At 48.4% G+C, this 26703-nt stretch overlaps 1 protein-coding gene across 3 annotated transcripts in view; it reads left to right on the top strand.

The window, feature by feature from the left end:
• UBASH3B (ubiquitin associated and SH3 domain containing B) overlaps positions 1-26703 on the top strand; it is a 142671-nt gene that overhangs the window by 104478 nt on the left and 11490 nt on the right. For 2 of the 3 annotated variants that reach the window (XM_027081991.1, XM_027081990.1), the window contains exons 2-11: positions 4040-4093; positions 4845-5031; positions 6605-6803; positions 10297-10466; positions 15411-15619; positions 19664-19796; positions 21218-21338; positions 21964-22086; positions 23148-23240; positions 24478-24622. In XM_027081991.1, the coding sequence (XP_026937792.1) occupies positions 4040-4093; positions 4845-5031; positions 6605-6803; positions 10297-10466; positions 15411-15619; positions 19664-19796; positions 21218-21338; positions 21964-22086; positions 23148-23240; positions 24478-24622 (1434 nt within the window). Of the gene's footprint in view, positions 1-4039; positions 4098-4844; positions 5032-6604; positions 6804-10296; positions 10467-15410; positions 15620-19663; positions 19797-21217; positions 21339-21963; positions 22087-23147; positions 23241-24477; positions 24623-26703 lie in introns of all 3 variants that reach the window. The other variant, XM_027081992.1, reaches the window with a different exon arrangement.

Below are 26703 nucleotides of genomic sequence, written 5' to 3'. Positions count from 1 at the left end.
GCAGCCCTAGCACACTCGGCCCATCTCTTATGGCCATTAACGTATCGCCTTGTAAGAAGCTGCTTGTATATCTGCGTTCTGAACTCTTTGAGGTCCAGGATCGTCCTTCCCTCTTCTTTGCTTGCTGGTGATAACACAGTGCCTAGCACACAGCTGGTTCTCGGCTGAGAAGACCTGAACTACTGAGAGTGTCCGAGACCTCCGTGGAACCCAGAGCACCAGGGTGGCTGCAGAGGAAGTCAGCCTGGGTGACAATTAAGCAGGAAATTCCAGTCTGGCTCAGAACATGTGTTTTGAAGAGGGAGTGAGGATCCTGCTGGACCCGGACATGGGACCAGCCCAAATCCACTCATCAGGCCCGAATCCAGCCGAGGGTACCAGAGACCATGGTCTCTGAAAGGGCTCCAGCCAGTCAAACTTCAGCTGAGACAGCGACACCCAATAAACTCTTGGTTTTATTTTTGGTGTATTGGTCCATTTGGTTTCCTGCTAAGAGTTCCTTGGGAGGAGAAGGAAATAAAGAGAAAGGTAGGAAGAAAGTAGGAGGGAAGGAGGGTGGAAGGGAGGAAGGAAGGATGCTGCTTTGCCTCCCACAAACTGTGACCCTGGTGGTTGGGTAGAGCCAGGGTTCTGGGGCCAGAGCCACCACGGACCCAAAATTCAACCGAGCTGCGGGCAGACAGTGGCAGGAATCCCAGCCCCCGCAGCCGCAGTAAAGCAAGGCTATCAGTGTGCGCTACTCGTTCCTCCCCATCTGGCTAATTTCCTCACGGCTGAGTGCCTGAGTTTTTTGATGAGCCATTGCTTTTATCTGCTTTGTGCTCTTCCTCCCCATCCTTAGGCATTAGAGTTTGCATCACTTTTTTTTTTTTTCCACACTCTGCTAAGAATGAACCCTAGACATAATTGGGAAGGTTAGGACCAGGGTCCGAAGTCAAATTTGTGCTCTCATGTAATAGCAGAATCTCAGTAGTTCACACGTCCCTCTGATTCTTACCATGAAAGTCCCAACTCAATGGCTGCTGTGATCCAGGAATCTCTCCTTGGAGTTGAAAGGGATATTTCCCCTTTATCTGCCCAGCGGGCTCTGCCGACTTCTGAGTCACTCTGAGGGTAGCAGCTGTTCAAGCTCAGCCTGGCGTTTGGGGTCTACCCCACACACCCCACGGTTCTTGGCATTTACCCCATCGGTGGACCATGGAGGTGGCAACTCTATGGCAACAGGCTTTCCTCAGTGGGATGGAGCGGAGAGATGTTCTGCCACTGCCTGTGTTCAGTCTGTTTTGTGGGCAGAGTTCTGGGAACAGACTCAGCACAAACCTCCATCAGCCTGGCGGTGGCTGAAGGAGTAGCAGAGCTCAGCCTCTGGCTCGGGACCCGAGGGACGCAGTGCTGTCACTCCTCCTACAGCCTCCTGCCTAGAGAATCACACACCTGTTTCAGATCGGTAACTACTTTCTAGAAACTTCTTCAAAACAAAACAAAACCAAAAAGCCACTTTAAAGCACGTTACTGCCAGGACGTTCTTTCCGGAATCTAACGTGAGCCCCTTGTGCTATTGCCAAAGCTTCTTTTACTTTGGCTGACCCTCGCTAGGAAAGCTACAACGATATGATAACCTTCCATAACGCTGAGGACCTCTCAGACTTGTCTTCTACAGAAAAAAGAATTGGCGTTTCCTTAGCCTTTCACCACGGCCTTATCACCCAAACCTTTCATTATCTTTCTCAATTGTATCTTTGAATCCTCTCCAGCACTTGGCTTTTGAGTTACAGGGACCATAACTTAATGAGATCTTTCATTTCCAGAGGACATTCCTAGTGCTGAAGGAAAAATAAATTAAACTTCAGATAAAATATATTTCTTTGGGGGAAGAGCCTAGGAAAAAAAATATTGGATCCTTTATATAAATAGCACATGGTACTGCAAGCGAGCTTTCCTTTTCCCAATTGTTTTTGAAACAATGGGTCTTTTTTTTGGTGAGCTTAATCCCTCAAAGATTCTAACCTCTAAAAGACCATGTTTTGTGTTCTTTTGTGGGTACACGGCTTGAGGATTTGAAAAAGCACAACAGGTGACCTCGGATTATCTAGTAAGTGGTAAAGGAAACAGGGCTTGCATCTTGGCAACAATTAAGCACCTTATGCAGGTGTGGGAAGGAGTTTCCTGTGTTTCCAGCTTTTTCGGCACCGGCTTCTCTTCCATGGGGTTCTGAGGTCTTCCTTCTTCATAACCTCATCTTACTGTAAGTAGGCTTCTCTTCTAGAATGCAGTTCTACTTAGCTGTGCAGATTTTTCTATTCTGATCATTTGGTATTTGTGCTCAGAGTTTCGTGGGGGAAAAGAAGGGATTCTCTTTGGACTGTGGAAAAGAGCAACTGAGGCTGGCCTTGAATCAGGCTGGAATCTGCCCTTCACTCAGCGCTCACCGCAGCCAGGCTGCCCTAAGCACGTGACTTGTCTTCCTTTACCTGAATTTCCCCCTGTGTCAAGTGAAGAAATTGGGGCCCCAGTTGATGTCTTAGGTCCCTTCCAATCTGACCCTCTGTGACTGTCACAGCATCATGGGTTCTCATTGCTCCAGAGAGGTACCAGGAAAAGGCAGGAGGAGTTGGGTTCAGCAGACAGTCAGGAAAAGGGTGCTTGGGAAGAACATCAGTTTAAACTAGAAATTCCTACCGTCTCTTCTCTCTCCCAAGGACCCTGAATTAGGGTAGTATAAAGGGATAGGAATAACCAATTATTGATCGCCTCCAGTGAGTCAGGCACTGTTCAAGGCTCCTCACTGTAGAGGAGAGGTACTCAGTGAATTCCATCACCACAGCCCCTCACACCCAGCCCACCCCACCCTCCCCCTCGGCTCAGCTCAGATCAGGTGTCCCAATCCTATGTGCTTAATGTTCTCTGTGCTCTCCCCTCATGGCACTGACCACCCATGTAATTAAATAATTATTTGTGCAGTTGACATTTTCACGCCTGCTCAACTGAAAACTCCCTGAGGGCAGGGACCATATAAGTCTTGTGGTTCAGTGTATTCCTGGAGCCTAGCACAGTGCTGACAAAGTCATAGCAATTCAGTAGGTATGTACTGAGCAAACATAAACTTGAATGCCTGAACGGACGGACAAGTAGCAAAGCTGGATACAAACCCAGAACTATTTGGCTTTTGGAGACCTGTCTGACGTTTCAGAAGCACTCTCCTCGTACGCTCGTGAGCAGGGCAGTGACTCGCTGCCAGCGCCACCCTGTGATCCTGCCCCACCATGCACAGTACTTTTGAGTGTTTCTCCCACAGTGGGAGTGATAGCCGCCCTTCTCCAGCCAGCCCCTTTTACCAAGTGCTACTCATCCCCAAAGATGTCTGTAAAATTGTTGGAGACGATAGATCCAGTCTGAGGCTGCTGGTGGTAGTTGGAGGAAAGTGGGAGGAGGCACTGGATTTAAACCAGACCAATTGTCCTTCTGGGCATTTAACCTCAAGTCTCAATGGCCTTAATAGAAAGTGGTGGGGGGTGGGGGTGGGATGAACTGGGAGATTGGGATTGATATATATACACTAATATGTATAAAATAGATTAATAAGAGCCTGCTGTATAAAAAATAAATTAAATAATTAAAAAAATTTTTAAAAAGCACCATTTTCTAGCACACTTTGCCAGGAGGCTGCGAATGAGAAAATGTTCTGTAGGGGATCTGGGTCAGGAAGAGTGAGTGGGTGAAAGGGAAGGAGGGAAAAGGAAGACATGACAACCTTTAGGGAAGCAAAAATAAAAGTCTAATGTGGAAATGGCTAAAAATAGACGGCATGGGCTGTTAGGCTGCGCAAATCCAATGCTAATTACATGGAAATTAATCACAAGTCCTAACGTCCCTGTGCCTTGCTGTGACCCCTGGGGGGGTGCCCTGCTGCAGGTGTCTCCCCTACACCCTTGAGGAGGCTTAACAGTGCCTGCTTCACACCCAACTCTTGCCACTGCAGTGGGAAAAGCTGATAGGAGGCTAAAAATACTAACAATAGAAATCTGATTTCTTCTTCCAGACAAAAAGCCTTGGCATCCACAGGAGGAAGAAGTGTTCAGGCAGCATGTGACTGGTTGGTATGAAATAAATAAATTGAGAAAATAGCATGTAATTAACTCTAAGTGTATGTGGATGAGCAGGGATGTGCAGCCTGTGTCTAACGGGCCCTTTGGGGGCGGGGGGGGAGGGGAAGGATCCCAAAGACCATGTGACCAGCCTGTGCGTCAAGCCCTTCGCCGCCCCCGTCCTGGCCCCAGAGTGTGCTCTCCTCAGAGCTGTCAAAGAAATTCAGAGCATTTCCAAGACAGAGCCTCTGTCATGCTTTCCGCCCCCTCCTCCACTCACTTAAAGATTCATCCTAGATATCGGGCAAATGGATCTAGAAATATCCTACTTACTTACCTTCCAGGATATCGCTACCCAGGGCTGACCCCACAAGGCGACCCTCCAAGCTTCCCTCATCTTTGGAGGCACATGAGTTTAATCCTAGACGGAGCTGGAGGGACAGGCCGGGCTGGAACAGTACTGATGGCCTGAGAAAGGATTTGGGGTTGATCCAAAACACTTCCTGGAGAGCGGCCTTAGGAGGGAGTCGTGGGATGCCCATGCGATAGGACAGGCAGGAGTAGAGAAGTTGGTGCATCTGAGAGTTGGTTACAAAGTGTGAGCTTCGAGGGGTGGATGTTTAAAGTACAAAACTGAAAACCCTCCCGCTGGCGGTGCTTGGTGGGGTGGAGGCTGCCCAGGATGGACCTTGATGTCAGTTCTCCCTTTGCTTCCATTGTTCTCAAGTGAGGCGTGCTCGGCCCCCCTCTCTCTGGCAGGTTGTTCTCCCACGTCGGCGACCCCTTCCTGGATGACCCCCTGCCCCGGGAGTACGTCCTCTACCTCCGCCCCACCGGCCCCTTAGCGCAGAAGCTTTCCGACTTCTGGCAGCAATCGAAGCAGATCTGCGGCAAGAACAAGGCGCACAACATCTTCCCTCACATCACCCTCTGCCAGTTCTTCATGGTGAGCCGCAGCCCCCCACCCCGGGGCGCCTGCATCCCTCCAGCCCCGGGGGACTGGAGTCAAAGCTGGGAGCTGGGCTTCCCGGGTGGCGCAGTGGTTGAGAGTCCGCCTGCCGATGCAGGGGACACGGGTTTGTGCCCCGGTCTGGGAAGATCCCACATGCCGCGGAGCGGCTGGTCCCGTGAGCCATGGCCGCTGAGCCTGCGCATCCGGAGCCTGTGCTCCTCAACGGGAGAGGCCACAGCAGTGAGAGGCCCGCGAACCGCAAAAAAAAAAAACAAGCTGGGAGCCTCTCAGGATGTTGGTAGAAACAGTCACGGGCTCCAGAGCTGGGTGAGCCTTTGAGGAATCAGTGGGGTCCACGGCTGCTCACCCTGGTCCTCTTTCTAACACCTGCCGAGACCTAGGTGCACCCTGGGTCTGGTGTGGCATCGTGATGACCGTGTGCTCCTCAGGACCCAGGGGACAAGCCTGACCCACTGGGTGACACACTTGTCTGGTAGCCACAAGGGGAATGGATTCTCTAACCTAGCTTCTCCTGTCTGTCATCTCCCTCCCCTCTCACGAGGAAAGAGCAGACATTAGAGAGCTGGGGATGAAAAACATAGTCTATAGACGGGGGGAGAGACTTTAGCCTCCTGCACACCATCCACAGGTTTTGCCGTGCTGGATCTTTCTAGAGATGGCTAGGATACATTTCCCCTGCCATAGTTACCTAGCCCATAATTCTAGCCGTCACGAAGCTTATGCAGAGACTGAATCAAATCCCTCTCATTCCAATAAATGTAAACATACTGCATCTACTTTGCTTCTCTGCAGAGATGGAGAAGAATTGACGTGTCCAGCTATAGTCACAATGAAGCAGAATGGTAGCATTTTAAGACAATATGTTTTTCTAATATTGGGGGTTGTTTTTCCAGAATCTCATTCATATTCTCCCCCATCTCCACCTTTTATAGGTGAAAATATGTTCCTAACACCTTCTCTTTTACCATTCATGCTGAAAATTAAAATGATGATCATTTCCTCTTAGTCATCCAGGCTCTTTCTCAGAAGCATTCAGAGTTTTAGACACTCTCATTGTTTCTTCTAGTGCCCGGGGGAGGCGGGGGGAGGATGAGGATATTGCAGCTCTTGCAGCCTCATTCTTCCCAAGTATCATGGGGGTGGAGGTAGAGTCAACTTTGGATCATGTAAGTGGAATAGAAAAGGCACAAACGATGCAAAACTGTAGAAAACACACAACGACTTATCGTGGGGTGCTGTACACTCTCTTGGCACATCCCTCATGCTTGCTTTCTGCTGGACCGGCCCTACTGCATTCTGGCGGGGCTCAGAGGAGCACATCGGAGCAGGGAGAGAGGGAGGGGAGAGGTTGTCCGTCGCCTCAGTTTAATTGACTGGTCGGATAATCCATTTCCAGATAATTGGGAGACTGCAGGTCTTCTCCCTGCTCACAGACAGGAATGATGGTTCAGTTAGCAGCCTCCAGCTCTGGGCAGAGGATGCCAAAGGTAAGTAGCGGCAGACATCTCCCCTTGTCTCTGAGCGAAGCCTCTTGTTTCCCTGCCAGTGTGAGGACAGCAAGGTGGACGCCTTGGGGGAAGCCCTGCAGACCACCGTCAGTCGCTGGAAGTGTAAGTTCTCAGCCCCGCTGCCCCTGGAGCTCTATACCTCCTCCAACTTCATCGGCCTCTTCGTGAAGGAAGACAGCGCAGAGGTCCTCAAGAAGTTTGCCGCCGACTTTGCTGCGGAGGCTGCCTCCAAAACCGGTGAGCTTCCAGCTGCCAGGCATGCCCTGGGCCCTGGGAATTGGAAAGTCGGGAAGGAAAGGGACAGGAAATGATTGTGGAGGAGGAGGGTGGAGTCGGGAGGTACAGGGTCCTGCAGGAATGGGCAGAACGTGCCCAAGAACACAGCCGTTTCCTGCAGGACCCCACACCTCTTGCCCCTTTAAAAAATATTCAGGGCTTCCCTGGTGGCGCAGTGGTTGAGAGTCCGCCTGCCGATGCAGGGGACACGGGTTCGTGCCCCGGTCTGGGAAGATCCCACATGCCGCGGAGCGGCTGGGCCCGTGAGCCATGGCCGCTGAGCCTGCGCGTCCGGAGCCTGTGCTCTGCAATGGGAGAGGCCACAACAGTGAGAGGCCCACATACCGGGAAAAAAAAAAAAAAAAAAAAATTACAGTTCTGCTAACCTCCTTGAGAGCAGGTCCAGTGTCTACTCCCTGACACCCACGTTGAAGGTACATAAATGACTGTTCCCATTGAACTATAAATGTGTTCCTTTGCAGCCCCACCATCTCTTCCCTGTTCAGAAATAAGGAACTTTTCTGTGTGTGGTTTTTTTTTTTTTTTTGGCCATGCTGCCCTGCTTGCAGGATCTTAGTTCCCCGACCAGGGATCGAATCCCAGGCCCTCGGCAGTGAAAGCGTGGAGTCCTAACCACTGGACCGCCAGGGAATTCCCAAAGAACCTTCTTTTCCTCCTCCAAACCCCCATCCCAGGCAGGTATTAATCTGGGTCTCCCCGTCCCCTCCGTGTGGACCGAGGTCTTTGCTCAGGGGGTCATACAGCACAGAGAGTAGAGTGGAACCACTTAGCATCCAGTAATAATCAAATCCACTGAGCCAACACCTTTCGACTTGCTGAAGCCCAGTAGACAGGCCCCTAAGCCTCAAAAGGGCCCTTATCCACCCCTTTACAATGTCACCTGCTCTTTGCATGGGAGGTCTCAGTTCAAGCTAACAACTGAGGTTTACCGTCAAAGGAATCAGTTTGGAGGGACGCTCAGGATGTGTGCTGACTTAAAGGCGGGCGGCGGCGAGACGGGACAGGAGGCAGAGGTTTGCAGAGCCTTCCTGTGTGACTGCAGGTGCAGACAGCTCCGCAAGAGCCTCGCCTGCCGTGAGACAGACAGACGGTGGGGGGCGGGGAGTCTTTTTGGTCCCTTTAGAATGAAGTCACGATCAGCAGGTATTTATTGGGCACCTACTGTGTGTTTATCCATGAGGGACACAACAGGGAAGAAGAGGTGGTTTCTCCAGGCACCGTGTCATAAGAGCTGTGAGAAGAGAGGCCATCATCCCGCCATGGGATGATGGAGTGGGGCCCCCTTCACAGAAGAAAGGACAGTCACCCCGGGACGCTGATCCACCGGATGGGAATAGGGCCCTGCAGGAGGGCAGGTGGCATGAGCGCAGGCAGGAGGGAGCACGGTGCTGGGGCCGGTGGGCCATCGCCCTGATCAGAGTGGAGGGCGTGAGCTGCCCACCCGGGTCCTGAGTGTTGAACGCAGTGCTGGCAGAGGCCCCAGCTGGCCAGCCCCGCCCTTTGCTCCCTGGGCTCCTGACCTTTGGCCTCCACCTCACCTGCCTGTGTCCCACTCTGCTCTTTTCATCCCCAGCTCTGGGCCTATTTCTCAGTGGCCTTTTCTACCAGAAAATCCCCAAATAGGGCTCAGGACTCTAGGAAGAGTGTGGTGAGGGCCCGGCATCACTGAACAGGATCACAGTGAGGTCTCTACTCTCAGAGGAACCCGGGCCCTTAGGTCACCTCTGTGCATTGGGAGCCTGCTCTCCTTAGATGCCCCACCTCCACCCCTTTGTCCCCAGGGACTCGTCTCTGCTCTCTGACTTCGGTGGAACCTGCCCCCTTCACAGGAGCATAAAATTTCAGAGAAATGGCCTCATAGGCAGATTATTTCCTGTTCCCATCCCTCCACCTCAGGGAAATGGCTCTTTTCATCCCACAGTAGCTATTGTCAAAACCACTAAAACTCCCACAAGAACCAAATCTAATGTTGTAGCCACAAAACCCAAATCATTCGCAAGTGAGTAAAGCAGGTCTCAGGCAGGACGCGGCCAGTTCATAAAGTACATATTGAGCAAAAGGCAGGCGGGCCCTTGCAGGCTTTCCTGCCAGGAAGGGGGCGAGCCAGCTCCTCCCCAGCCATCTGAGTCCTCTCTGCAAGAACCGGTGGGCTTGGCTGGCTTCTCGGCCCTGGTTCGGCCCCCTGCTGGCGACTCGGAGAACTGGGTGGCCCGGTGTGGGAAGCGGGCCATCAGGTCTTTGCCCTAGAACTTGTGTCATGGTATTCAGACGTGTGGCAGACCCAGATTCCGTCAGCGAGTAGATGAAGTGTCATCCTCCATCCTTGATGGTTTAAGGCGATTCATTTGTGTGTCTTCATTCATTTAACAAATACTGAAAGCCCGTGGGGTGCTGAACACGGGTTGGGGGGTAAGGGGGTTATAATCCATGAACAGGACACAGAGCCCTCGCCTCGGGGGGCTTACACCAAAGAAACGCATGTGGTATAACAGAAAAGTACTCAAAACCACAGCCCCAACTTCTACAATTCTTCCACCTCTGTGCGACTTGAGCAAGCCCCTTAATTTCTGGAATTCCCTAAATTCCCTCTAGTTGCGTCTTCTTTGGTGTTTGAGCTTGGACAGTAGGTGAATCTCCCTCACTGAAAGACGGACAAAAGACAAAATCTCTTGCCTTGTGTAGGTAGGCTGGTGTCTTTTGGTTTGCTTTTTAGGGTGTCTTAGAATAACAGTCTGCCTACTTTAAACCTGTGGTTTTCAATCGGAGTGATTTTTGCTCCATCTCTCCCCAGAGGTCCTTTGGCAAGGTCTGGAGTCGGTTTTGGTTGTTACAACTTGGGGGGTGCTGCTGGCATCTAGTGGGTAGGGGCCAGGGTTGCAGCTAAACACCCAGTAATGCACAGGACAGCCCCTATAACAAAGAATTATCTGGTCCAAAATGATGTTGAGAGACCCTGTTTTAAACTTTGAAAATAATCCATCTTTTCCCCTCATTTCTCCATCAGAGCCACCCAGAAGCTAAGAGGCTTGATTTCAGAACGAAGGCAAGATAACCTGGGGAGTCCCATGATGACAAAATTTGCTCCTTATTTCCACATAAACTAGCTCATCCCTTTAGGTCTCGGTTTCCTCATCTGAATGGTGGGGCCAGTGACACTCATCTGGATTTGTTGGGAGCAGCTGCCAATCAAAATGATTGTCTCTCAGCTGGTCCAGAAAAGCCAGACATGTGGCTCCTTCTCTCTCGGACTGTGGGTTTTTATCCCCCGCCCCGCTCTTATTCCGCTGCTGTGAAGGAGAGACACAGGTTTTGTCTGACCGAGGGACTCTGTCCTCTGCTATTTGGGAAACAGATTTATCAGGGCACCGTTCTGTGTTTTTCCTTGTCTTCACCATTGAGATGCAACAGCTGCCTCTTTCCTTCCTTCTTCCAGAAGTGCACGTGGAGCCTCATAAGAAGCAGCTGCACGTGACCCTGGCTTACCACTTCCAAGCCAGCCACCTGCCCACCCTAGAGAAACTCGCCCAGAACATTGATGTCAAACTCGGGTGCGACTGGGTGGCGACCATATTCTCCCGGGATATCCGATTTGCTAACCACGAGGTAATGTCTCCCTGGGGCTCCTGACTCTGCCAGGGGTGCCGGGGTGCCATCAGCACCAGTAGCACTTGCTGCTGTGGGGAGATGGACACCAAAGGGAAGTAATGCCCAGGAGTCATCTGGCCTGGAATTTCATCCAAGCACTGGCTGGCTCACTGGGAAGCTTTGAGCTTGCATCTCTTGTCTCTGGGTCCCAAGTGTAATATCCCCATTGTTCTATCTGCCCTGCCAAACTTACTGGAGTGATATAGAAATGAAATGGGAGAATAGATAGAAAAGCATGTTGATAAATTTTTAAATATTCTATCAGTTCACAGTATTAACAGGTAGAAGACACCATCCTGATCTTAGGTGAGGAGAACACCTAAATACAAAAAAGACCCCAAACAAACCCTGAACACATAGCTAACGGATATTTGCTGCGTGTCTGTGGCATGCAAGTTACCATGGAACATACTAAAATTTTATTTTTTTTATTTTATTTTTGGCTTTGTTGGGTCTTCGTTGCTGCACGTGGACTTTCTCTAGTTGCGCGAGCAGGGTCTACTCTTCGTTGCGGTGCGCGGGCTTCTCATTGCAGTGGCTTCTCGTTGCAGCACGCAGGCTTCAGTAGTTGGAGTACGGGCTCAGTAGTTGCGACACACGGGCCCTAGAGCGCGCGGGCTTCAGTAGTTGTGGTGTGTGGGCTCAGTAGTTGTGGCTTGCGGGCTGTAGAGCACAGGCTCAGTAGTTGTGGCGCACAGGCTTAGTTGCTCTGCAGCATGTGGGATCTTCCCGGAGCAGGGCTCGAACCCATGTCCCCTGCATTGGCAGGCGGATTCTTAATCACTGCACCACCAGGGAATTTTAAAATGTGGTCCATATGAAATGAAAGCACAGACCAAATATTGTGAGAGTTTGTGTGTATCACATGGGAGACCTGAGAGGGACAACTGATTCCAGGACAGGCAGAAAGATTGGCACGGTCCTGGCATCCTTCTTTTGAAGGAATTGACATTGCTTTCCAGGACAAGCACGTGCCATCTCTGAAGAGTCTTATTGTCCTTTTTTTCCTGAAGGAGAAGCTGAGACATAGGGATTCAGTGGCTGGTCCAAAGCTAAAGAGCAATTTAGGACCAGAACTGAAGCCAGAAGCCAGGGGTTCTGACCAATGAAGACGGGCAGCCCGTCTAAAAAAAGACCACAGAGTTTGCAACAATTGTCATCCAGTTTAACTACATTTACGAAACATATGTATAAATCGTTTCCTAGTTTTTCAGCAGCAAAAGAACTGATATTTTGTTCGTTTACGTAGCCTTTTAACATCTGTTTTAGATGTGTTTTTTAAATATGAAAAAGAGTTAGAAAGTCAGGGTCTAGGCCAGGCGACCTCATCGTTGTTTTGGAAGTGTTTGGAAGAGCCAACCCACGACAAAGGTCCAGGACTGTGCGCGGGGCCCGAGAGTATCAGGGACGTACAGGTTTGTCTGGCTCTGCTGATGGGAATGTCATGTCCTCCTTCCAAGTCATTTGATGCAAGTTTCTCTAAAGACACAGCAAGGAGACTGGGCTTAATCTTACTTCAGAATTCTGAAATCTCCTGGACTTGCTTAGCATGAGCCCTAAATAGAACGAGAGAGGTGTGGCTGGCTGGATTCCTTCCGAGGGCAGAGAAAAAAAAGTCAAGGGTGGCATGCCAATGGACGGTGAGCAGTCACCTTTCTAAGAGAAGGAAGGTGGCGATGGAATTTTCCGAGGAATATCTTCTAATCAACACTGCCCTCCAGTTAACTCAGAGGGTAATTGCTTTTCTGCCTGACCCACATTCTGCTCAACTGGCACGGAGGGAAAGAGGCAGCTAGCGCCCACATGAATTATTTTCTAAAAATAACATGGCCTCTTTTATCTCTTATTTGTAAAAGCTCATTTATTACTGCTCCTCCTGATAAAGTTCTCCGTCCGAGGTCATCTGGCTTTAGCTGTGCCCTCCTGCATATGTAAACCTCTACTTGCCTTTCTCCTCCTCCTGTGCCCAGGAGGCAGATTGATTAACTGGTCCAGTGAGGTGACGGATGTCCGGAGGAGGCCAGTGGTTTAGGCAAGGACACTCAGCAAGTGATGCTTTGGAACCCTCTGGGGTCTCACCCCTCTTCTGTTCAGATGCTCACTTGATGTGGGCGTGCAAATGCTTGCTTGTACTTCACACCATCTCTTCCACGTTAGCCATCCCAGTGTGCCATGCCAGTTTTATGTGTCAAGCACTAGAAATCTAGAGGAAGGACAGAGTTACAGAAAAAGCATAAATTCTGGAGTTGGGCACACATGGCTTCAAATCCTGGCTCCCTCACTTTAGCGGTGGTTAGATTCGCTTTTACAACTTCTAGAAAATAATCCGGTCCTTAGTTCTCTTGTGTGCAGAATGCCGACAATATTTTGCTGGACTGTCGCATGAACTAGAGGACATATGGAAAGGTCCTACCGTAAGAGCCAGCACAGAGTGGGCATAGCGACAACGACAAAATTGCCACAGCTGTTATTGTTACTGAGAGTAAAAAGGGCTTCAGAGGCAAAGAGGGTCAGTTCCTGTCATCACCTGGGGCTGTATCTGCCCTTCCCAAGATGTCAGTCAGCAAACTTTGAGCTTAGTCCCCAAGTAGGAAGGGAGGGAAAACATACTTGAGACAGACTCAAGAGTGCTTACAAGTAGATGCTAAACGTAAAAGAGTACCACATAGGACAAAACTAGGCACGTGAGCTGAGATCCCCCAAACTTGGGCTGACTTTTGCACACGCTTTTGGTAAGTGCGAAAGGGCTATGGGGACCTGGGCACCGGTTATAATTTGAGATTTGCCGCAATACCTTGATGGTTTTCTTATTGATTATTCGATAAATCAAAGCTCCTTATTGTCCAACTACCCTCTGCCCAGGACACGATGTCCCCTCTGCTCCTTTCTGTGCCTCGATCTCCCTGGAGATCGCCTAGAGCTAGAACACTTAGCCCAGCGCCCCCAAGTGAAAGGAGGAATGAGTTCTTCTCCCAAGTCATTTTTGAGGTTCTCAAAGAAGAGACACTTCTGCCAAGTCAAAGGCATCATCAGCCAGGACTATGCTGCACTTGAGTGTCTGAGGAACCTGAGTTGAGTTTAGACTTGTTCCCCGTGACTTGGTGCCTCTCTCCACCCTGTTCCAGGAAAAGGAATGTTCCTTTTGGTGTCTCAGCACATACCTAGCCTATAGATTTAAGATTTGTTTTCTTTAAGCTCTTTTAACAACGCAGCAAAAAAAACCTTCCTGGTTAGTGTGGAAACATGGTTTGAGTGAGTATGTGGCAGAGGAGTGGGAAGGCGATGGGATGCAAGAAGATCTAGGGCTGAAGGGGACATCAGAAATCCAGTGGAGCAGGTAGTCAAGTTCTGTACATTATCGTGTTCATTCTCTGGGGGGAAAATCATATTTTTACTGGCTCCTCTCATTAGCAACTGCCAGAAAGAAATTCTTTATTGACATGCTCTGATGTATCACCTTGACCCCAGTGAGCTGATGAGCTCACAAGCCTACCCAGCACAGGATTCAGGGGTCAGCATCAGCTAGACGGAAAGGTAACCCCTTGAAAGCCAGCCATCATGGGTCATAGAAATAATTGTGCTCCTTCTGTGTACCAGAGGCCTCAGGAGTTTTCTTAGGTCGTCTCATTTAACTTTTATAGTCCGGGTATCATTTGACAGATGAGAAAACAGAGGCCAAAGTTAAAAACCTGTACGTGGGAACCAGAATATTTTGCCTGCCACTGGTAGCTTCAAGATCAAAGGAAGAGCTGATAGAACAGCCCCTCTTAGCCCTTGTGAAACACAGAAAATATTTTCCTTACTATTGAGGTCTCCTGCTGTTAACAAAAATGGAGTAAAAGAAATGTTTTCCAAAGCATCTTCATGCCTATGCCTGTGATGTTTCTATATACCAGAAAAGGAGACAAAAAGTGGAATAAATCAGCCAAGTGGCATAGCCTGAGGTTGGCCCTGGGGGCTTTTTCTGAGCCCAAAGAAGGAACACGTGGTCTCCATCTGTTCACTGACAAAAGCTGTTTACAGACATGACACACTGATGGCTGCGAAAGATATTTTTCTTTCTAGGCCTTTGTTAAAAATGGAGGTTTAAAGAAAGCTTTTTTTTTTAAATTATTTTATTTATTTTATTTTTGGCTGCATTGGGTCTTCGTTGCAGTGCGCGGGCTTCTCACTGCAGTGGCTTCTCTTGCAGAACAGGGGCTCTAGGCGCACAGGCTTCAGTAGTTGTGGCACGTGGGCTCAGTAGTTGTGGCGCACGGGCTTAGTTGCTCCGCGGCATGTGGGATCTTCCTGGACCAGGGCTCGAACCCGTGCCCCCTGCATTGGCAGGAGGATTCTTAACCACTGCACCACCAGGGAAGCCCTAAAGAAAGCTTCTTGAAGGCAGGGACCATGTCTTGTTTAAGCCGCTGAGTTACATGGAAGGGAGAACACTTCATTCCCAAAGCCTTCCTAGGGGAGTCTCCATCTGGGCATCGGTGACATCTGCATGGAAGACTCCCTTCCCGTGAGTTGCATTTCCAGGGTCTATTGTGGCACCTACCCCGGCAGACGGAGCAGAGAAAACTAGGTCCAACCCCGTTTGTATAGAAGTTTACCGGAGAGCCTACAGGTTTTCAGATGAATTTCTAAAAACCGTATCTTTTGAAGCAAAGACATGCCTGAAGGAAAGTCTGGAGACAGCCAGGAGCGCCAGCACATACTCACAGTACCCTGAAAAGAGAAGAAACGCCTTCTGATCTGAATCCAGATCTCCTCAGAGCCTGCAGACCCCAGGGGCACCTGTCAATGTCAGCTTCTGGACGTGTGCCCTGTTAGAGCAGAGCACACAGACCGGCCCTGGAGGCGCTCAGAAGAATGGGTCAGATGTGGGCCTCACGCATCCCTCTCCTCCTTTTTCAGACGTTACAGGTGATCTACCCCTACACCCCGCAGAACGACGATGAGCTGGAGCTGGTCCCTGGGGACTTCATCTTCATGTCGCCCATGGAGCAGACCAGCACCAGCGAGGGCTGGATCTATGGCACGTCCCTAACCACAGGCTGCTCCGGACTCCTGCCTGAGAACTACATCACCAAGGCTGACGAGTGCAGCACCTGGATATTTCATGGGTGAGCAGATGCTAAGTTCTCTGTCTGCTGCTTTTCAAAGAACATTGTGGAGTTTGAGGAGGTGGCAGGGAAACGGACTTGATCCTGGACGGGCAGGGCAGCAGTGCCAGTAAATGAAGTCCGAGGGGGAAGAAAGCCCTATTGGTTCCAGACTTTCAGGGAAGGGCTGAGCTGGGGCATGAGAAGAATGGGAGATGGCTTGCCCTGCTTTGCTCTGCCTGCCTCCATTGGATGTAACATCTGTCTGAGTTCCTGACTGGAGACTAAACTGAGGCTGCGTGGGGGACCATCTCTTCTGGCCTCAGTGTGGGTCATCCCAGCACTGAGTCTTTATGGCTTTGGGGCTTCTGTCCACTCTTTCTTGGGTCATTGCACGGAGGGGTCTGACTCCCCAGAGAAGCAGGACAGGTTCCCACTATGCCAGCCAGACCAGTAGTGAAAGGATTTGCAAGGGTCAGGAAACCGAACCGCCCCTCACCGTGAGGTGACCCCGAGCAAGTCCTGAGACTTGGCATGTGAATGCCTAGATGACAGAGACCATTTCTGTGGCAATGGGCAACCGCCAGAGCCTTAGAAAGGCAAGCGGTCCCTCCCCCACCCAAGTTTTCTGGAGAGTGATAGCGTTCCACCCATCCCTCACTCCTGCTTTGCCCCCAAACCACCCTGGTCCCACGTTGAGAGTGACCTGTGCTGCATGACCAGCTTTGTCCTGAGAGAGAGGTGCCTTTTGTTCCTCTTTTATGTTTCTTGATCGGAGGAGTTCAAAGCCAGCCCTTCCCTGGTGCACGCGGGCATCTGGCCAGGGTGTGCGTGCTGGTTTGTTTTTCCTCCCTCTTGTTCTTGCCATGTGCCAACGTGGCTGAGAGCCGGAAGCTCTGAGCACCAGCTGCATGGTGTGTAACACTGCTTCTCTTTTATGACAGTAATAACAGAGACAGGCAATTTCAGTGAGTGTTTTGCCTGGAGGAAGAAAAGAAAAGACAGTCCCCTACCCTGGTTAGCAGCAAGCCAATAAACCACAAACCCAGGGATGGGAAGGAATATCTTCTTCCTTCATAACCGCCTCCCCAGCAACCCTTCCTCTTCCTTCCCTGTCCCCACCCAAGGAACATCCAGCATTTGGGGGCACAAATTGGAAGGTCAAAGCTGCCTCGTGTTCCCGAGACCTTTACTTTTTTTTTTTTTTAATATTTATGTATTTATTTGGCTGTGCCAGGTCTTAGTTATGACACGTGGGATCTAGCTCCCTGACCGGGGATTGAACCCGGGCCCCCCTGCATTGGGAGCACAGAGTCTCAGCCACTGGACCACCAGGAAAGTCCCCCCGGACCTTTGCTTTTTCAGAAATGTTTCTAAGTTGGGTTTCCAAAGTCACCGTTTTATCCCTGTAAAAAAAAAAAAAAAAAAAAGCATAATATATGTGAAGAAACGGAGAATCAAAAGATTATTTGATGATATACAGCTCCCAGATCACATTCTTAAAAGTAGGGCTCCCTGTGGGAAGAGTATGTGGGAGAAGTTCTGCTGACCCGGTTCAGATCTCTGCATCTAAACCCACTCTTGCCCAAGTTAGAGCTCTGCTGAAATGGGAGGGGATCCTCAGTGACCTCAGTCCATGGATCCCAGGGAGGTCTGTGTGTCATCTCCCTTTATTCTGAGAGATTACTAGTGATGTTATTTCCCTGGGAACCATGTCTGAAATTTCACTATCAGCTGCTACAGCCAACCCGGCTGAGAGTGGGGGAAATACTAATATACTAGGTGTTTGTTAGGACACTGTAATTAAGAATTTGAGTTTTTACTCCAGTAGTCTTAGAGTCAAATCCTGACTCTCCCACTCACCAGCTGTGTGACCTTGGCCAACTAACATGACGTCTCTGAGCCTCAGTTTGCTAATCTAGGAGATGGAGATGATAATTGCCTTTCCCGTAGAGGCGTGTGTGAACACTGCTGTAAAGGACTTAGCTTTATGTGGATCAGGGCCGTGTCTAAAACAGCACTGAATCTACAAGAGCCATTGGCTTTACGGTTATTTTCTTTTTCTAACTTGTCTTTTCTAGTCCTCTCTTACATGCTTGTCAAATCAAATGTCTCTTCCACAAAAGCGATCCTATAGAAGAACTGCACTTTCCTAATTAACCCCAGAAGTGGAAATGACTCAGCGAGGCAGAGCCCAGCTCCTGTAAGACAGCCTTGTTTCGCCCCTAATGACAGGTAGCCTGGGGGAGGGAGAGCCACGGGGTCCTCAAGCATGACGTGGCCGACTTGATGGGAAGTTGCAGAGGGGATTCAAGCAACCAACAAGTGGGGACTTGGGGTCAGCAGCCCTTCACAACTCTTCCTCCCCCGTCCTCAGTTTTCCGAGTCCCTCCTAAGGAAATATTTTCCTACCACCCTTATTAGAGCACCCTGCCGGGTTCTGAGCACCTCCAGATACGTACCAATTGGTGCAAGTCCCGCCGTGTCCTCTAAATTGGGGTAGGCTGGCCGGTCCTTCTCGGCTGACACACAGCCCTGAGGTGTCCTAGGGAGGTGCCAGTGTCTCTCCGATGCTTGAGAAGATGTGCTGGGCGTCAGGTGCAGCTTTCTCCCTACTCTGCGCTCAACACGAAGCATCTGACTATTGTCTTACTGGAACTGACAGCCCCAAACTGCCTCAGTGAGTCGGGGGCTTTGATGACAGTGACAGTTGAGAAGAGAAGGAGGCTGGCAGTCTCGCTGCCGGCTGAGCTGAAGGAGAGAGAGGAGGGATTCTAGCAGTGTCTTCACAGCTGTAATAAAGTAAAGAAATTAGGGAACATGTACAAGTAAGATGTCAGGATGATTCCATATATCCAGACATCTCGGGCGCTGAAGCTGTGATGACTCAGACAGTGAAAATGAATTTTCTTTAACGGTGTGATGTTTGGGAGGGTCTCGGTTTAAAATAAAGGAAAGCAACCAGCCTATTAGACTGTGTGAATGGTACAAGATTTCCTTAGAAATAACCCCAAAATATTAAAAAATTAAATAACCATAAAGCTAATGGCTATTTTAGATTCAGTGCTCTTTTATACATACGGAACTTTACCCTATTTGTAAAGAAGCAAGAAATCTAAAATTTAAATGTTCTCCCTTGACGCTGCCCAGTGATGTCTGTTGGATTTGCCTAACAACCATATTTGAATTGCAGTGTTTATTAGATAAAGCTTTTTGGAGGCCTTACTAATCAAAATAATTTAAACACAGCATGATTTGCTGCCTGTCTTTCAGCAAGACCTCTTTTGGGGCTTCTGTAGTTACAGTGTTACATCCAGAAATGAGAGCTCTTGGCTCAAAGCTCTACACATCTGGTGAGAATGGTCTCCTCTGGAAAAATGCTGTATTTAATCATCTTGTTGGAGGTATGATTGAGATGGGGGAGGGGTTTGGAAACTGAAGGAGGTAGAGTAGTGGGTAATGGGCAAAGGTTTCCTTGACCATTAGGCGCCACAGGCAAAGTGGTAGAGACGGTCAAAATCCTCCCTCTTATTTGTCAGTTCAGATGGAAATCACCATGGAAAAGATTAAAGGCAACAGGAATTGTTTATTTCTTGGAGCCAGAAAAAGAGCTGGAGACAATGGTACAAAATTGATACCTCATTATTCTGCAGCATGCTTTGGGTGCCAGCCACGCCTGTGGCATCCTAATAAGCACAGAATCACAGGCCCCATCCCTGCCCACAGGGATGAACGCATCTGTTCCAAGTACAGAAATCCATCTACCACTAATTTATTAACTGCAAGACTTCAGTATAAAACAGGATGTTCCTTATAAAAATACCAAATCGCTATGTCGTACACTTGAAACTAATATGATATTGTTAGTTAATTATACTTCAATAAGCAATTTTTTAAAAAGATGTTCCTCTGCAGGCATGGGATGCCCCCTGCTCGGCTTTCCCAGCCATTGCACCGCCCCAGGGAGTGTCTCCTACTCATTCCCACAGTCCCGTTGAGCCCAGGGGTGAAGTGCTGATGACTTCTGGCCAAAGCAGTTAACGTCTTCCTTGTCTTCCTCTGCAGTTCTTACTCGATCTTAAATACATCATCTTCCAATGCGCTCTCATTTGGGGATGGCATCCTGGAGAGGCGGCAGTATGAGGACCAGGGCCTGGGGGATACGACGCCCCTGACCGTCATCTGCCAGCCCACCCAGGTAAGGTTGACTGTCAGGGCCGCCTCCTCAACTCTGCTCAGGATTCACTGAGCACCTTTTTACTAAGGAGGAGGCCTTGCCCTTGCTGCCCCCAAAGGGTTACCTATCTCTCAGGGCACAAGAGCCTAAAAGATATATAAAAATTTAAGGCTTAGGAAGAGTCAGATGGGTGGTGCTGACAATGACTCCCAGCATCTGGGTCTAGGCTGGTAAGGAAGGCTGCTCTGCAGAGAGGATGATATGTTATCTGTAAAGTAGTGACGCGGTTGAGCCTTGAACAACGCGGGGGTTAGGAATGCCGACCCTCCATGCTCCGTACAGTGGAACATCCACCTGCAACTTACAGCTGGCCCTCCACCTACCCAGTTTGCTTCCTACAGATCCACGGGTCTCCATCCTCAGATTCAACACACTGCAGATTTTATCGTAGTGTTTACTTTTGGGGAAAAAATCTGTGTATTAGTTGGACCTGCATGGTTCAAACCCAAGTTGTTCAAGGGTCAACTGTATCTAATCTATTTTACAGGCCATTGTGAAGATGAAAGGAAATAAGGATACGGTTCTTAGCACCGTTCCTGGCACCTAGTGAACGCTCAGTGTATGTCCGATATATGCCAGAAAGGGTACAGAATGGAGGAGTTTGTAAAGTGTATGTACTGTATTGGCAAATGTGAAGCCAGTAGGAGCTGGCAGCCCTGAGGAAGCTGGGAACAGCTGACTCCATCAGAAAGAAGGAACCTAGAAACATCTGTAAGGATCCACGCAGTAGTTCTAGAAACCAGAGCCGTTTGGACAAGCCTTTGACTAGACTTGCCGATTTCATCACCCAGAGGTAGCAACTGCCCTCCCCGAGCCACTTCTGGGAACACCGTCTTGCGTGCAGCGAGACCACAGAGCCTAACCTGCGATTAGAATGGGCAAAGCGGGACCTCCTGGCCGGAGTAGCCTTCGGACCACCACACGGTGGAGATGTGGCAGATGTATTTGTGGTAATAAAAGTCCTCGCTCCCTGAAGAAGTTGATGGAGCATCTCGTTAGGGGAAGAAGCTGTCCCGCTACATGGCCGTCTCTCCATCCTGGCTAGTTTTGCCCCTGAGCTGTAACTCAGGTGGTCTTCGTGTTTCAGTATTGGCCAGATACTAATCCTACCAACAGCACAGCAGTAACAATAAAACCATTTTCGTAGCCCTTCTTATTTTGCAAAGCACCTGCAGTGCCTCTCATCTGAGCCTCAAAATAACTTGCGAGGTCAGTACATGAGGCCTACCACCCCCATCTTATAGAAATCCGAGGCAGTTAAGGGGCTTATCCCACTCGAACATTAGTGAAACTCGTTCTAGAGCGCAGCTCACCTGACACCCAGCTAGCTCTGAGACGTGTCTATGTGTGTGTCCCCACTTATAGCCTTTCTTTCTCTGCAGCCTCTGAGGATCAGCGGCCAGCCTGGCCCTCAGAAGAGATGCCTCTTTGTGTGTCGGCACGGTGAGAGGATGGATGTCGTTTTTGGGAAGTACTGGCTATCCCAGTGCTTCGACGCCAAAGGTCAGTAATTGGTGGGCCTGTTCAGCATTGGCATACCTATCATGGCCTCTAGGGGGCAGAGTCAAGCTACTTTTATCTAGATGGAGTCATTTATGAAATGCCTGTCATCTGTTACATTATAAGTCCTTCCAGATTGGAGTGTTAGGGGAGAGAGAAGTGTTCTTACCCCCATTCTATAAACTGGGACACCATGGACCAAAAAAGGCAGATGTCTTGCCCCACAGCCACATGGCAAAGTTAGAGGCAGAGACAGGTGTCTCGATTCCATGACCAGACCTCCCTCTGGTCCATGACCAGACCTCCCTGGCTCATTTTGGTTCCATTTTCATTTGGGTGGCATGTTTAAGATAGGGAGGCTTGCACCTCAGAGAATCCTACCTGCTTTAGAGTGTCCGGTTGTTACTTTCCCTTAAAAACTATCTCTTGTCTCTTCCGTCAGCGGAATGGAAGCGTGGATTCCAGGACACAGTACTAAAGGAGGAGGTCAGCTTCAATATTTTCTAGAGAGCTCAGTTCAGTCTCTGTGGCCAAAAAGGAATGGAAGTGGAGGGGCTGGCAGGACCAGCAGTGGAAGCCCTAAGGAGATAGGAAACTCACGTCGCCTCGGCCTGACTTTTCTTTCCAGGTCGCTACGTACGCACTAACCTGAACATGCCTCATAGCTTACCTCAGCGGAGTGGCGGTTTCCGAGATTACGAGAAAGATGCTCCAATCACCGTGTTCGGATGTATGCAAGCAAGACTCGTGGGTAAGTGTCCTGGAGTGATCACACAGCCTTTCCTGGCGACTTCTTCCAAAGACTGGCTCCAGTGGGGATGCCAAAATGCTGCCTGGGGCTTTCCTACAAGTACTATATTTCCTCAATTCAAAAGGGATTTATTATGTAACCATTAGGTCCAGGGCACTGCGTTGGTTTGCCAAAGTGAACAAGGTGTGATCCCTATCAAGGGGCAGACGGTCCAGTGATGGGGCAAGGTCAGGCTTGGTGCGGCAGACAGGTCAGCTTCTAGCGCAAGGATGAGAAGGCAACCCAGGAGTGGCTGAAAATATAGAGGCCCACCAGTCTCCAAGATGCTCAGTTCTTTGCAGATCTAGGTCCATACCTGCCACACAGAGCCAGCAGCAGCCTTGTCCGTTCAATCATTTAACACACGTCAATTGATCACTTACCTTGTGCAAGGCACCATGCTAGGTACTGGGGACCTAAGCGTGAGTCCCCACCCTCGGCGAAGCTTGTAAGTGGATAAATAATATAGAGTATTCTTGTTACTCAAGAATAGAACTATGTACAAAGTATCATGGGAGCACAAAAGAAGACATGAGAGGAGACTAGAGTAGAAGTTAGTAGGAAGGTGGGACAGCATCTCAGTGGGAGGATCAACATCAAGTCATAGACATGAGAAGCAGTGTCCACAGTGCAGAGGAAACAAGCCTCTTGTTTCTAGAGCATCAGCTGTGACCAGGGCGGGAGACAAGGCTGGCGGGATAGAGACAGACAAGTTCATGGAAGACTTTGACCGCCATGTTAAGGCATTTAGACTTTATCCATGAGAGAGAAACGGGCATTTTACTGCTTGTTAGGACCAGAGAGACAGAAAGAAAATAGACAAGAAGGGTGTATCCCTTGGTCTTTCACAGAAACACTGGTCAGGAGAGTTGTTGAAAATGAGACTGAAACTGCTGGCCCTATGTGAGCGCCCACCTGGAAACAGAGGTTTGCAGGGTCTGTCTGGCACCCGCTCCGACACTGAGAGTCAAGTTGAGGCTTCGTAAATCATCGGATGGATTCTTCTCTGGTTTCCTTCGCAGGTGAAGCCTTATTAGAGAGTAACACCATCATTGACCATGTCTACTGCTCCCCGTCCCTGCGCTGTGTGCAGACTGCGTACAACATCTTGAAAGGTGAGACTGGATAAAGGTCAGCTAGCCCATCCCTCCGTCTCCAGGCAACCTGACACAAATTATCCTACTCAGGGGACATTAGCCAGTTGAAAGCTTTGAATCTGAAATGTTGAGCAGTGATTCTTTCTTTTGGAAGATGACTTTGCAAAAGTCCCCAAATCATACTCTGGCAGCGGAAGTGAGATCAAGAGAATATACAAATCATGTTTTTCTTGAAAATGTAAAGCTCTCTTCGATGAATTAGAGGCTTGTAAAATATTGTTCTCTGGCAGTAATTTAGAGCCTAGAGCGTGATCCTTTTCTGTTTTGTTTTTTCTTTGTTTCCTCCCACTCTGCTCTGTTTGCCTCTTTACGACAGGGAACGGTGCTCCTAGGTGTCTGTAAATCTTAATCACCCTTGTTTCTTTAGTTCATTGGAAGAAGTTCAAACGTACCATTGTTATAAAGATATTCAGCTCTTACCCTAAAATCCGTGGAAGCTTGTGTTACAGGAATCTCCATTCTCATTTCACTGGAAGGAAAACTAGAAGAAACAGGGTTGACTGTTTACTTATGCCAAACAGACAAGCCAGAAAAAGCTGAGTCAACAAGGAAAGTACACTACGTTTGAGACTTCTGTTCGTTAACCTTAAGCCAGAATGCATCTATATATTCAAACGCATTCTCTATCACATTTGCAAGGAAAAACTGTTGGCTAAATGCAATACAAAGAGTTAAACAGGGACAGTTCCCACTCTGAGGACAGTTACACAATCACAAAACACAGGACTTGTGCACTGGCATTGGTAAATATTCAACACTGGATTTTCTAGTAGAGAAAATGAACTATCTCTATGATACGCAAATATAATGTAAGCTATTGTAAAACAGTGGATGCTGAGAATTTCTGAAGTTTCTTGGTAAGAACATCTTGGAACTTACTTTAGAAAGAGGAATTATAGTAGTCACAGAACTGTAATAAATTATATGGATAATGACTTTTTCTTTAATCAGATACCATTTAAAGCCAGCATACATCCTGGTGATGTGACCAGAATAAACTCACGTGCTTATAACACAAAAATTAAAAACTCTTGTCCAAACCTGCCTACTTTACTTCCTTAAGCTATATATAGCATCTGCTAGGAAAGAGAATAGAAGGTTTATGAGCATTTTTGTAACAATTTGGCCTCTAATTTACTTTTCCACTGAGAACATAGTAATACTTCCTTCATCTTCATTTTATTTTCCCTCTAAGGTTTACAACAAGAAAATCACTTGAAGATCCGCGTAGAGCCTGGTTTATTTGAGTGGACAAAATGGGTTGCTGGGAACACACTACCTGCGTGGATGCCTCCATCAGAGTTAGCTGCAGCCAACCTGAGTGTTGATACAACCTACAGGTAACCCTCCGAAAGCGCTGTTTCCTGAGGCCAATGTGGAAGTACTCTTCTCCACCAGGTCAGGCTAATTAAGGAGATGAAGGACCAGATGTAGCCCACAGCCAGTTGTCCATATTGGTGGAAGTCACCCTATGATTTAAAAAAAAAAAAAAAACTGGAGAAAGCCAGCATTCCCTTGTATTGGGCATTGGTGTGGAGTATGTCTCCCATCACATGCACTAGGGTTTTCTGACTTTACTACATTGATTTCAGTGAATAATAAAACCACTTCGCATGCCAGGAGCACACACCAGCTAATGATAAAGCAGTTCAGAAGCCTGTTGGGAAATAAGGGAAATGACGGTGTCTTGCCTTGGATTGTCGCTTTCGAGTTTTCAAAGCATTTTTAATTATCTTCATTCATTATTGCTATAACCCCAGGATAGAGGCAAGCCACTTTCATATGTGAGAGAGTTCTGTGGGCTGCCGAAAGTTATACATGTAGTGGACATATCTGACAATAATAATAACTAACCTTTATTGATCATTTTCTGTGTACCAAACACTGTGTAATCTGCTTTATAGTAGTCCTTTGCTTTTTCCATTAGACTATTATTAGAAAGAAGTGTTTGTAGATTGTAACATACTTACATTAACCATCAAAAATCCACTCGGGCTTCTTAGTGACGTGATTAAAAAAAATGCTTTTTGTGTTCTTTATAGCAGTATTTATTTTAAATATTTTTAGTAAGCAATGATATTTTTCTCTCTAACCCCTGTATTTGGTTTCAATATTTTTGTTAGTTGTTCCTATTAAGCGTTTAAAATATATCTGATTATCTTGTCAGTGTGCAATAAAGTTTTAGGTTGAGCGCTAAAAAAAAAAAAAAATCCACCCAGACATTTGTAAAATGTCTTTGAAGAAGGACAGATATTCACAACCATTACGGTGGGGAATTAAATGCATTTCTTAAAACAGAGTTTGGAACAAGTGACCAATATAAGCAAAACTTTCTTCCTTGTGCTATCCCTTGACCTTTCATTTCAAATACCTACCCAAACCTCAGATGAAGCAATGTGAGTTTCTGGCTAAGGTAGGAGAGAATATCTTTTCTTCCATACTAATTTTTGGCTCTGCAAATAAGACCTCAGATAACCCCATTAGTTAATTACTGTGTGCTACTTCTTGCCTTAAAGGAATGAGCATTCCTCAAAAATAAGATTAAATCAATCAATCAGATCCTCTACTGAAATAATTCACATTTTGTCCTATCTACTCTATGGCCACTGTTTTTCTGTTCCTTGGGAAGCAGCAATAAATGACTGTCCCCATGCCAACAGCCATCATCCCTCTGCCCTGGAAAGAGAACAAGTTACCGCCAACGTCGGTAAAATGACTTTCCTCACCTACCACCCAGCCCCACCCAGGCCAGCTAGCCTTCAGATTCCCCTTTAAGTGCAGCCTGCAATTCTTCCCAAGCTATTTACAAAGGTCCCCAGAATCATTCCACACACAGACACATACCCCACCAGCAGTACGAACAGAAGGATGAATGCCGGGAACCTGGGGGTCAGGACACGGTTCATATTCCAGATTTCCTTTTCCTCTACGAAAAATCAAAGTTCTATTCAACCATTTTGTGTTGGGGCTTGGGGTGGTGGTGAGATTAAGCCTCTAATTCTATAACTCAGTCGTGAAATTCACCCATCAAGCATGTGAGAGGCACAGCCCCTAGAGTCAAATTCACTCTGAAATTAATTCCATCAAGTGAGCAGGGCTTCTGAAGCAGGTAGTGGTGCCCAAATGATTGAAGAAACGTGGTGACGTGCAGAGGGGCAAGAACCGACAGGCAGGGTATTATAAGCCAAGCAAGCACTGCTCATAGATCCCTCCCTGTCGCCTTGAACAGGAGGGAGGAGCGGCTGGAAGGTGGATTTAGGCTGGTGACCAATACCCAAGCGTCCGCCACGGGCAACAAGACCCATCCTGGGGGCTGGGGGTAGAAAGCAGCCCCAGTGGAGCTAGGCGGGAAGGAGCAAGACAGAAAAAACAAAATACACACCTGCTGCATGAGGCTTCAGAACAGGACCCTGACTGGGGG

Source organism: Aethalodelphis obliquidens, unplaced genomic scaffold, assembly GCF_003676395.1.
Source record: "Aethalodelphis obliquidens isolate GAN/ISIS:26980383/991018 unplaced genomic scaffold, ASM367639v1 scaffold46, whole genome shotgun sequence".
NCBI lineage: Eukaryota > Metazoa > Chordata > Mammalia > Artiodactyla > Delphinidae > Aethalodelphis > Aethalodelphis obliquidens.
This window is presented reverse-complemented; position numbering and strand designations above follow the sequence as displayed.